The sequence below is a fragment of the Pistacia vera genome, unplaced genomic scaffold (genome assembly GCF_008641045.1).
Source record: "Pistacia vera cultivar Batoury unplaced genomic scaffold, PisVer_v2 Contig122, whole genome shotgun sequence".
Taxonomy (NCBI): domain Eukaryota; kingdom Viridiplantae; phylum Streptophyta; class Magnoliopsida; order Sapindales; family Anacardiaceae; genus Pistacia; species Pistacia vera.
The window spans coordinates 1-13,376 of record NW_022195271.1 but is presented as its reverse complement, the minus strand read 5'-3'; the positions used below and the strand labels follow the sequence as shown (position 1 = coordinate 13,376).

At 35.5% G+C, this 13,376-nt stretch overlaps 2 protein-coding genes across 2 annotated transcripts; one reads left to right on the top strand and one right to left on the bottom strand.

Moving 5' to 3' along the window:
- The first annotated feature begins 3,860 nt into the window (after positions 1 to 3,860).
- Positions 3,861 to 5,024, top strand: LOC116115498 (HVA22-like protein f). Its single transcript, XM_031401651.1, has 5 exons — positions 3,861 to 3,984; positions 4,144 to 4,170; positions 4,276 to 4,398; positions 4,489 to 4,738; positions 4,849 to 5,024. The coding sequence occupies exons 1-5, from the start codon at positions 3,938 to 3,940 to the stop codon at positions 4,873 to 4,875; spliced, it is 474 nt and encodes a 157-aa protein (XP_031257511.1). The 5' UTR covers positions 3,861 to 3,937; the 3' UTR covers positions 4,876 to 5,024.
- A 2,524-nt stretch (positions 5,025 to 7,548) lies between these two features.
- LOC116114679 lies at positions 7,549 to 11,146 on the bottom strand (the record flags this gene model as incomplete). Its single annotated transcript, XM_031400816.1, has 2 exons — positions 7,549 to 7,911; positions 8,000 to 11,146. A coding segment is annotated over one exon (1,905 nt), but the record flags the coding sequence as incomplete, so codon positions are not given.
- Between the last annotated feature and the right edge of the window lie 2,230 nt (positions 11,147 to 13,376).

Genomic DNA, 13,376 nt, shown 5'->3' with positions numbered 1-13,376 from the left:
TACCATATCCAACACTACTTCCTCCTCTTACTCAACATCACATCTCTCAATCAAGAAAAGCTTCTTGCATTGATGGCCTAGAACGAAATGTTCATTGCAATTATAACAAAGTCCTTTAGCTCTCTTCTCCTGTAATTCACTAGCTGTCATTTGTCTAACGGGTAACGTAGCTCTAGTGTTTTGAAATTCCTGATTGGAAAATGTCAACTTTCGTGGTTCAATTGGAGGTAAGAATCGTCTTTGTGATAGGTTCTTGGTTTCAAATAATCAAGCTAAGCCAATAACGTTTGAGAGAGTAGCTGGTTGTGCAGCTAACACATCAGCTTTAATGTTATCCCGTAACCCACTCACAAAACAACTTATTTGTATGTTGGGTGGAAGTTGTCCCTCCTTTGACAAAATTCTTTTGAACTTTGCTTGGTAATCACGAACAAACGCCGTTTGTTGTAGTTTAACCAATTCGCCAAAGAAATCTTGGAATGGTGTCGGCCTGAACCGAACGTGTAAGCCTTCGTAAAAAAGCTGACCAAATTACCCCACCGCCACTTTGCTTGTACAATTGGTACCATAATTGAGTTTCTCCTTCAAGATGGAAAGATGCCAACGCAACCCTTTCCTCCTTTGGTGTTTAATGGAACTAAAAAAACTGCTCTACACGACATGTCCAACCAATTGTCTTCTTCTCCATTGTAGCGAGGAAAATCAAGCTTGACTAATCTAGGGTGAAATATCTGTTGTGAAGCCATGGACCTTACATTAGAATTATTCAAATGAGTTCTTTGCGGTCCCAAGTTTTGAGTAGGAACTTGTGAGTTCTCACCCACATCACCCATGCCATGGATTGGAGAGGGTGAATTCATGTGCTTAAACATCTCCCCAATCTTTGCTAGCAACTGCCGTTGGCCCTCCAATTTGGTCAAAATCTATTGTTGTCCTTCATTGAGAGAGTTTACTTCCCCTTCTAACTGTTCCACCCTCTGCTCCATTCTTAGGCTCTAATACCAACCTGGTATGTAAGAAATGGAACCTTTCTTTCTCCCTATAGTGAGATAGGAGATATTAACAAAATAAGAAGATGAAGATTAAGATGAGTAGCTTAATTGAGGAAGCCTAGCCTCCCTACGCAAGGTAGATATTTGGGATAACTTTCATATTCTTCATTCATAGTTTAACCTCTATTTAACTTACTACATAGCTGACTCATTTAACACATAACTCCCCACTACCTCTCCCCTATAACCGCCCACATAATGTTTCCCTTTCCCAAAAGTAAAATAACAGCAATAACTAACTCTAGATAAACAATAACTGACTATTACATAGTGGAATTAATTCCTCCCCTTGAAACCCGATTAGTATGAGAAATGGAGGAAGTGGTAACCACCTTAAGACTTGGCCTTACAAGGGATATGTGGCTCACTCCCACAACTGAACATGTAACATATTTTCATCCATGGAATGAGCTCCGCGCCCTCATTTTTTTCTTTTCCTTTTTTTTTTAATTGAAAAAAATGGATATCCATTTTCTCAAGAAATTATATTAAATGACATTATTTGGTGTCAAAAATTGAGAAGTTGGAAAGTATCTCAAGAAATAGCATAATCCTAATTTACACAATTTTTTTTTTTTAAGACAAAATTGCTCCCATATATAAATAAAACTTATACTATTCACTCATCTTTTTCAACCCTAACTTCCCCTCCCTCTATTGCCAAAATTCAAACTTTCAACCCTAAACCGATACCCACCTCATATTTGCGCGAAATCACGTGAAAATACTAGTTTTTGTGCCGAAATTGAGTGAAAATATTGGCTTTAATTTAATAGCTAAAAAAAAAAAAAAAAAAAAAAAGAGGAAGATATTTTGAATGGTATCCCAAGATGTGAGTAAATAGTCAAATAGTTGAGCTTACTCCAAAATCCAGATATTGGTGCGCAGATATTGGGTTGGACTTAAAATCGAAATCTTATATTTTTGCCAACGTACTCTATAATTCATTGCTCTTAAAAGTGATTCCTAGAAGAAGTCACGATAATACTCTGCACTTAATCCAAACCCAGAACTCAAATTCTCACTTACATTATATACCTAAACAAACAACAAATTTCATATTTATGGACTCAACTTTAGAATGTGAAAGAGTTTCTTAGATTATAATCGTCGATGCTTGATTTTGACATTAACAACTTCACACGTGTAAAGTGCTAAAAAGTTACACATGAGCAGATTATAGAGGGTGGATAAAGTACTATGATGGCAGTTGCATGCAAGTGTGTAAAATAAAGTTGACAAGAGAGTTTTTATAATGGTTTAGATGCTTATAAGCGACTCTTATCTCTACTGTGATTTGTATTTATAAGTGTTATTTTCTTGATCATTACACAAGTTTACAAGGGTCGCGATCTGCGATTAAAATAGTCTCTTTTTAATAGTGTGTTTGCTATTTGCTTTGTGTAATTTATGTGTCTCTAACCTCTATTTTGTGAGGGGTGAGCTATCTATTTATACCCATTTTGCTCAAGGTAATGAGTGGTTTTTGCAAGTGGTCTGATGTCATGTAGATTCTTCCTACCTTCCCATCAATTGAGAAGTCTCATGTATATATCCTTAGATTAAATGGGGTTTGGACATATGCGGTTTGGGTTTTGATAGTTAATATTCTTATTGTATTTGGGTGTGTGTCAAGTTCTGATTGGTGAAAAGATCTATTGAATCCTGATTGATAGAGATGATATTAGCACGTGTCAGCACTTATTAACCCTTATTTTTAGGCCTAACAATAACAATATTAAAATAAATAAATAAACATAGAAAGATGATTTCTACATAAGATATAGAGACTTAAAAATGTAAAAAACGTGAGATGCACGCAGATGAAGATGGGGTTGGGTTAGAGAAAAGAAAGAAAAGTTAAAGTTGGTAACGAGAAGAAAAGTACAAGCGTAATTAAAAGGGTTTTGGAATAATTAAGGAAGGACACTGTTCCTGTGTTTTTTTACTTGACTTTTACATTTACTTGGACCACTGCTGACAACATATTGATATTATCCCAACCCCAATTTCATCATATCCCTGCCCAATCATGTCACGTCTTTTTCACCTAATTATATCCAACTTTATCAATATTATTTTACTTAAATTTAAACCTCCTTGATTTCAATCTCTTCCTTCTCTTCTCTCATCGGTAAGTTTTGTAAAAATCTACTACTTCCTTTAGTTTCTCTTTCAATTTCAACCCTTAATCCACTACACAATGCTTCTGAAATCACTTGCCTTAATTCATTTCTTCAAGTCCATGAAAACCCAAATTTCAAATAGCTGACAAAAAACTGATAAAATAAGTGATGCCAGATAACGCTTATAACAGGTAATTAAAAAAACATTTTCGACCTTAATGCAGTTTAACGCCATCTGAAAGTGAAAATTTTACAAGTTTGGTCATTGCTTGGAGGGATCATCTTGAAAATTTATGTGAGCAGAAAGAATTAGATAACAAGAATCTTTTCTAGAACTTAATAATATATTTGTCTGGTGTCCACAAGAACACTCTCAACAGTTAGTTCTATTAATTATCGAATACCTTGATTCAGAAAAGTTGTTTTTTTTCTTTTTCTACCATAAAATTGGTGATAGGGAGGAAGAAAAAGTAAGGTATAACTTTGAAGTTTAAAAGGTGCAGGTAAGGCATAATTAAGTTGAACATTATTTCATTCTTTTTCTTACTTTTCTTGTGGTCAAAGGAAAAGGAAAAAGAAAGAGAATGGCTCGCACAACAGAAATTCCTTACTTGCTTTCATCAACCTTTCATACCTTTAAATCCTTGCCTCCATCTATACAAGTTTTTCATTATCTCACTGTGAATTAGTCATATTTAAGCTTCATTAATTTGTCAGTCCATCAACCGGAAGGAGAAAGACATTTACATCAGTGAAAATATGGGTGTTCTTGCAGTAATAGCCAAACGTTTGGATACACTAGTCGGGTAATTTTTTTTTTGTTTTACTTTCAATTTTAATCTTTTAATTTTCGACGATATACTAAATGCGGCAAGATGTTTGTGAAACTAAATATGCCACCAGTAAAATTTTAATTCCAAGTCCTACCCAAAAACTAATTTTATTTTATTTTTGGCTGTCAACAGGCCCGGGGTGATGCTTCTTTATCCATTGTAAGTAAAATGCAACAAAATTAATTATTTCCAAGTTATGTAATATTGAACGGAACATAAAGAAAAGAAGATAATTAACATATGATATATTATATATATGAACAGATACGCATCACTGAGAGCAATCGAGAGTCCTTCAACCCTGGATGATCAGCAGTGGTTAACATACTGGATTATATACTCGTTAATAACCCTGTTTGAGCTATCATGTTATAAAGTCCTGGCTTGGTATGTATGGTTCATATTATGATCTTTATAGAAGAATTACTCATAATGGTTTCTCTCTGATCAAAATATATGGAATCTGTATGAACGCAGGCTCCCATTTTGGCCGTACATAAAGCTTTTATTTTGCATGTGGTTGGTGTTACCGATGTTCCATGGGGCAGCTTATATCTATGCAAATTACATCAAGAAATATGTAAAGAGTAGTGGGCTCCTAGGCTCATCAAATTTTACGGAAGACCAAAAGAAGGTCCTCGAGATGATGAGCTTTGATGCAAGGAAATCAGTAACTCAATATGTTGATAAACATGGATGGGAAGCTCTTGAACGGGCTATCAAAGCGGTATGAATATAATTTAATTAAGACATGTACTATCAATATGCTCTCTCTCTCTCTCTCTCTCTCTCTCTCTCTCTCTCTCTCTAATTAATTTGAGTTCATGGATTTTGCAGGCTGAAAAGGAAGCAAAGAAGCATTGAGAACTTAGAAGATCTCTGAATTATGATTTTCTATTTGCTTACTATTTCACTCGAATTCGTTTGTGCAAATTGTGTATACATGCAAGTGTAAAACATATCGAAGGATATATATTTACAAGAACAGATATGGGCTAACTGTGTTCTGATGATGTCTCAACTCAGATATGATCCTCAAATAAAATGTTTGATTGTACAATCAATTAGCTCCTGCTGTTAACTATGAAATTGTGAATTATATACATTCATATTCTTTATCAATGAAACATCATATCTTGGAATAGTCTTATAATTAATATCAAGTCAAGAACTTATTCCACATTTAGGATAAGCATTTTAGTCACAAACTGGGAAGCGACGGCTGATGGCTTTGCAAAGATTATATAAATAATGGTTGCAGGAAGTTCGGTGGTTGTGAATTCTTAATTAAGATCACTCAAAACAATCACAATATAAATTTGATTCTATATACTCGTAGTGAAGCAGTTTTAAGGAATAAATATAAATGTATTAATTTTATCAACTTGAACTAGGCTCTGAATAGATGGAGGAAGCGAATTATTAGGTTAAACAGTTGTGAGAATATATAAATTACCGGCTGTTAGTAGGCTCCAATGTGTAGCCTTCTGTACAAAACCCCAACAATATATCTATACCTGTTAAAGAACCAAAAGAAAGATTTGCACGGCAATCTGACCCACTCACAGATTTAGTAATCATTACCTCAGTTCATCCCACTAAAATAGAGGGCTCCTCCCCGTTTGTGGAATTGGCTAATTTTTCTCTGAAATAGCATACTCTCTCTCTTGTAATCACTTGTATTCTCCAAGCTATAAATCAGCTCGTTGAACGCGACATGTTATTATATATTATATAATACCAGTGGATGTAGGACTCGCTTTTTAAGTATCCCTACTTTAAACATTGTTCTTCACCCCTTAATCAAATACCCCCAATCACGTTGACTTCTGCTCACTCAGTATTTATTACGTGAATAGTTGATGTCAAAATCAAACATCACCAGTTCTATATACTCGTACTGAAGCAGTTTTAAAGACTATATAAATGTATTAATTTTATCAACTTGAACTAGGCTCTGAGTAGATGGAAGAAGCGAATTATTAGGTTAAACAGTTGTGAGAATATATAAATTACCGGCTGTTAGTAGGCTCCAATGTGTAGCCTTCTGTACAAAACCCCAACAATATATCTATACCTGTTAAAAAACCAAAAGAAAAAAAAAAATAAAAAAGTTCAGAGATCTTTCAACGTAAGTGAAACAGTTATTTTTAAGTTTGTTTTTATCTATTACGGAAGAGAAGATTAAGTGGAAAAGATGGACCCTAAACTGGTTGAGTTTTAAAGTCTATCTAACGTGCTCACAGGTTTGTAGTGTAGATGGTCAGCGCAGGCAGTACTTCTGAAATCGGACAGCTACAAAATTGAAAGTGGCCAGCATCTTCGCTCCATTGTGGCAGCTATATATAAATTAATGTGGCTCTAGCCTTGTAGACCTTTGATCGAATTGTGTGATAGTGATACTATCCTCTAACCTCTGTATATACTAATTCAACGAAAATGAGAAAGCTGAAAGAACAAATTAACAATAAAACAAATCACAGATAGTAAATAGAGTGACAATAACATAATGATTTATTTTAGTTCATCCAATATAATCTACGTCTAATCAAGTTAATATTATTGTAATACTCTCTCACCTATCTCGTTTACAATAAATAAATTACCCTATAATTACTATCACACTCATAACAAGAAGAAAATATGTTTATATACTTGATTTAAAGTGACAAAACTTAGTTTTACAAGGATTCATATTTCTAAACTCAACTTAATAACTTAAAGAAATCCTATAGCAGAACCTCTAAATACGTCAGTGTAACCCATTAATGCTAAAATAGTCCACAACTCCAACACTAATTCACCGTTAACCTACATAAATCAACCAAGCAGATGATTGGCTACTCCGTATTGATTTAATGCAGATGATATAACTTGATTCGCACCAACAGATCCTGTCATTCGCCGTATCTTCTGCTGTTTGAAAAAGTAGCTAAAGTTGAAGTGATTAATGGAATTATTCTCAAATCATGTGTAGCATAGACGATGATTACTATCATAGGAGCTTTGGGAGATATGGATGATTTAATCTGTTTTTATGTTGCATTGTGCCATTGTGGCGGGAACTTAGAAAAATTAGGCCAACCACACCATGCAATCAAATTAGAGTATCTCTTCATCTTGCATTTTAAACTTTCTCATGAAATATTTAACTTTAAAAAATCTTAATATGTATCCATTTTAATTCCACACATCCTCCGAATAAGAATTGGCTTGATTTGCTCGTAACCGAATGCATTGATAGCGTAGATCTTTTTTTCCTTTTTCTTTTTTTTTTTGGGACCGTGGCACGGTTATAGCATTTGCCGTTCCATTGGAATATCAATTAGGCTCTAGATCTAGATATGCCTTGTAACTTCTAATCTGATCCTTTCCTTTGCAGCTAGCTAATGTCAACAAAAATTCACAATGTTGGTACGGGAATTCAAATTATAAGTTAGCAAACCATCAAAACCTGCCATATAACTAATTTTTTTGGGGGCCAAGACAGTATAACTTTATAATAAATCGCCTGATAAAAGCAAAATAGATCCTGAAATTCATTAATCATATGCACACAGTAGCCAAAAAAATCATCTCACCAACAATATATGCTTAGAAGATGAAAGTTTCAGCCGGCTAAATATTGAAAACAGCAAGTCAAGTCATTTGGAATGAAAATAAGCATGACTTGTGTGCCTGGATAAACAGCTTAAGAACAAAATTTAGAAGTATAACCTAGAGACAGATCTCTCTAATAAAACTTGATGAATATAAAACACGGTAACATAATACCACATGTTTAAAGTAGCAGCAAAAAGCCTAAATACTGGACTTCAACTTTTATCTTCGAGCTCAGACACCCAAATCCCAGAAGCAACCAGATACGAACAGTCTTTTGCTTGACCAAGAGAAGGAATCCTGCTTCATTAAAGTGGCATAAGCAAGCATGAGAGGAGAAAAACAAAAGAAGAAGCCAAAGGAAGATATACTTCTAAAACCTGTAAACCTTAATTGATTTTTTCTGAGACTCAGAGAGGTTATTAGAGTCAGGCACTGTAGCAAAAGGAATAGTTGAATGGACCAGTCTGGAGTTGTCTTGGTCCATATTTTGACTCGGTTTCAGGATGTACTTTGCTCCCGCACTTAGTTTAATAGGACCTGATCTTGCTATTCCGTCCACTTTAGAAGAATCAATGCCAAGTGAAGTTCTAACTTCAATTTTCAGACTCTCATTTGGAACACATCCCACTCCGCTTGCTCCAACACATTCCGAATTGAGTTCTATGGATCCGTCATTATATTGTATATCCTGAATAAAATTGTCTCTAGCCAACCCTGTCATAGAATATACATCTTCTTGTACTTCCAGTGGGTTACATCCTGAACTGCTTGCTCGGTCCTTATTAGAAGTGGGTTCAGAAGCTCCTGCATTACATTGAATATTCCTACCATAATCTTCTCTTGTAAACTCTGTCACAGCACTTACATCTTCTTGAATTACTAAATTAGAAATCTTAGTAGCATTTGTTGAATAGCCATCTTTATATGCAGGCCTCTTCTTGGTTTTCTGGCAATGATTGAGGCTTTTAATGCCTAAAGCTTTTGACTGCATTCTGTCTTTGGCCTTGTTTCTGTTTCTGTAGCTCATGTTCATGGAAGAGACTGGTTGAGTTCCTGAGAGGGCTGAAACAAAAGAAGGGCGAACTACAGCTACTGGACCAAGTGAACTCTGCATGTGCGTCTGAGAGGTCATTGCATTGTAAGGATAAGCTACAGGTGACTGATGCACTGATGGGGTAGCAGGAAGATTAGGTTCAGCTGTATGGGGATGATATTTCCCATCAAAACCAGCAAAAGGCTGACTACCAGCAACAGGTGTCTTTACTTGTGCCGTCTGTAACAACCATGGAGCCAGGCTCTTAGAGGAGCTCTGAAACCAAGATGGTTGGACAGGTTCAACACAATCTGGGTGCAAGAAAGGAAAGTTGAAAACTGATTTTGTAGCTTGAGGGGGATTTTGCTTGTAGTTGAATTCAGCAGGACTCCAATCCATATGGCAGTTAATGTGAGGAGCAGATCCAGCATGAGAGCTGACTCTTAAAGTATCAGGTCCAGGTATAAAGGGTTCTTCCAAATTGCCAGTCAAGTTCAACACTTCACGGAAAGGAAAGGGATTAGCAATATGGTGCAATTTAGAACTATGGTTTCTATTGTTGGTAAGGGTGCCATTCTCAGACGGTGGATTAGTTTACCAGTAGATGTATGGGTGGAAAAAAATAGAATCTGGACCTCCCATCATAGTGTTACTTTGTGGGGCCTGATTGCTTTGGATTTCTAACAGCTGATTTGGTTTTCCTGATACCGGATTTAGCCAATCCTGAAAATGGCTCTTGACAGACAAATTTTCCAGGCCAGAGCTTGAAGTACGATGCTCTGATATGACTTCCTTTTCAGTCCATACCTTTCCATCCGGAAATCCTTGCATCTCTTTGCTACTTCTACCAATAGCAACATCTTTACCCATTAATCGCATTGTCAGCTGGGTCCTATTTAGCAACATCTGATCTGAATTTTCCTTTGGATGAATAACCCCAACGCCGTCTTGATTCTGAACCTGGTCATACTGCCTGAATCTATCCAAAGACATGTTCATCAGGTTTTGGCCCGAATCCAAAAAGGGGATAGAGTGGTTGCTTCCATTCCCGGAATTTCGCCTGTAGACTTCATCTGCAGTGATTGTTGATTCAGTAACACCTAATCTAGCTGGTAAATGCCAATTAGGGTTCTCTTTCACATAATTGTCCCCAGGAAACAAATTTAACTGATCTTTTGGAAGGAATCTCTCGACATAATGTCTTTCTTTCAAGGTGCTGGAGCAATCTCCCATATTTCTTTGAAGTTCATAATTGAGCACAGGTAAGCCACTGGAAGAACCAGCTTCCAAATTTGACATATTTAACTGGTTGAAACATCCTTTACCATTTGATGCCTGGATAAGTTCACCTTGAGAATTGAGAGGCAAACTGAAAAATTCCTCACTCATGCAGTTCTGTCTGAAGGAAACTGCTCTTTGCTTCCACTCTGGAAAGGGACATAAACTACTCCTAAGTTCCATAGTAGACAGATCAGAACATGGTGGATACTGCATAGCATGGCCAGTCATATTTTCGGCAAGAGACGGAAGCCTCAGTTTAGCACTTTCACTAAAAGTAAAACCTGTTGATGAAGACTGAGGAATTTGCTGCATATTTGCCATCGAACTCATTTCAGCAACTCCATGGGAATTATTCTCAAAATAATCAATGAACTTTGCACTGGAATTGGATGCTCTAGAAACACTACCACGTAATTGAGGATTTACACATGGATTACATACTTTGTTTAATGCAGAAAGAAGTTTAGGAGTACCAGCATATGGAGGTCCATAAGAAGTTAATCGGTTTCCTCGATCAAACATACACAGATTATCTTCACATAATGGAACTTGACATAGGGGCACAGATTTGTCTGATAAAAGCTTTAATTTTTCTTGAGAAGTAATGTGTGCCCTCTGAAAATTTGGTATATCAACACAATCATGAGTGAGAGGGAACAAGTCCTTTTCAATCATAGGTTGCACACCAGTTCCATGTTCTATGCTAATTGACACAACATCACCATCGATACCATTTAAGGTAGCTAATTCATCCTCACTTCCAGTTGACCTGTCCTTTTCTGATGAAGAAGTTATGGAATCTGAATATAACTTGAAAATGTTGTTCTCAAAAGAAGAAACACTTCTCTTGCTTGGTCCAAGTATGTCATCCTTACCAGAAAATCTGACATGCCTGTCTGAATGTTGAACGCCACAAGGATTCACCTGACTGCCACCCTGAATGCCGCAAATCGAGGCAGTCTGCACGGGAACATCTTTTTTATGATTCTTCAGAATGCCACGAACAGGAACCACTGATTCCTGATGCTCTGTAATCAGTTTCGTTGTTTGAACAACTTTGTGCCTCTTCTGAGGAGATAAGCGTTTCAGATCTTGTTTCTTTCTGTGGATAGTAACAGAATCCAAAATGTCTTTTGCTAACCCCTTCTTACATACTGAGTCATTCAATTTTCTGGTAATTTTGACTGGAGTTTGCAGTTTGAGCTTATTAGGATTCTCCTGCAACAGACAAGAAAGCTGTAACACAATAGGTCATAAATGGTTGTTTCAAACCAGACACATTCTAGTGATACAAAATTCAACCTTAAAACTCAGTTCACTGGAACATGACAACCAGGTATACACGAATAAACCACAGTTTACACTGAGCTGTTAAGTTAAAAACATTTTCAATGCATCCATACTTAAGGAAAAAAATGTGTTCAGACTTAAGTTTCAAATATCAGACCCAAAGGGTACTTAAGTTCCATGATTAGTTCACAAAATGTTCTATATATTATAAACTGTGTTTACATATTCAATAAATACCATGCAATCTATGTACTAGACTAGTAGAAAGAAAGACATAATAAGAAGAATGATGAGAAAAATAATGGTTAAAGGTGAACAGACATGGAAAGAATATTATATCATCAGGATTGTTAGTGATAAGCATTTTTTAATAAATTTTGCAAATGCACTTACAATCAATATATATCTATATATAAAGAATCATTAGAGGGTGACAATAAAAAAAACAGCGGCCAAAGCCATTATATCAAGTACAGCTTTATCAGTACCCATATGAAAGTATAAAGAAGCCTTACACCTAAAGAACTTGCAACCAAGCAATCAATAGTGTACCCGAAGAATCTTCACTCCCACATAAATTAATAAATTTCTAGAAGAAACAGGACCCCAACATCAGATTGTTGAATTAAGCAAAGGGACAAGGAGATATAAATTCTTAATATCAACTTTTACAGACATGCTATTGATATGAGACAAAGATGTATGGTGCCAATGTAACACTCAGAAACCCGAGTATAATAATATCCACTGTGAAGTAAAATAGTCTAATAATTTAAAAGCAGCTAGAAAATATAGAAGAGATTTTAGGTATGTAGTTTTAGTATTCCACCAATTTTGTGACTAAATTTATAGGATGGTACGGTTTTATGAAGCAGCTGGTAAAAGTTTGGCAACAGGATGGTAAGCTTTTATCAAGCATGCAGCATGGTAAGGCTTATTGGCTGCTTCATAAAAAATAGATAAGGCACTAATCAAGAAACCATAACTTGCATTGTTTAATTGAATAGACATTTTTTTTTTTCCTTTTATTCTCATTAATGTTTTATTAAAGTCTATTTTCAATTGAAGACATGCAGTGGCAAGAATCTCATCACTGTGGCATCTAAAATCTCCCAATAACATCTTTAACTGAAAATCCATCATCAACGATCTAGGCTGCATTGTCATTGAATCATTAGCTGACTGGAAAAGGCCAAACATATAAGGAAATAACGGGGTTTGTTATCACCAACAAGCTAAAACTATATATAAGAAGATAATTAGAAAAATATAACCATTGAAATTCTAAATTTCTACCAGTTGAAAAATAGAGCATATTCCATCAACAAATATCTTATGATTCATAATTTGTTGGACTATCTGACCAGCATCTAATTAAGGCTATTCAGATGGCAATTTGTTAGTTGTTTCTAGATAGATGACTTTCAAGGACAAAACAGAAGTCAGAATATCAACTCTCATAGTCCTAGACTACTAATGCAAGTTATGAGATTAAAGCCTTCATGCTGTAAAGGTAAAAAATTGACAAGCAATATGTTCTTCTCAATCATAATATTTTGGACAGAAATTGAAGATTTTTCATTGGCTATTTCCTGTTAACCCTTTTATAGAACCTTAAGTCATTCTCTAATCCATATGGTACTAAGCATTCTCTGGACAAATTGGCATATCATAATACCACTTCAAGGTCTGCCATGCAATGGTACTATCAAACAATCAGCTCAGTTAATAGCTCCAATCATTGCAGCAATGTTCAATCAGTACTCCCTTAACAAAACATAGAATAAATCCCTAATTGGAAATATAATGTTGAATCCAAAGACACCAAGATGCTTCCCTATTTTAATAAAGATTTCCATACAATAATAGAAAGGACCTGCAACGTTGTGGTTCTATCATGGTGCTAAGTAGCAAATTATCCAAATGGCATATTTCCATAACAAAAGATCAACAAGATAATGTCGCCTTGAAGCTCAAAATTCTCTAAAAATTCAGTTCCCCAGTCAAAGGATCATCAGCATAGCCAATGAGTGGAAGCTTCTCATGGGCACACATCTCCTGAAGTACCATTCCATTGAACTTAGACAAATAAGGAGATTTTTTCCAAACACTTTAACAACATAAAATCCCAAAATTAAACAACCATAAAATCAGTCTC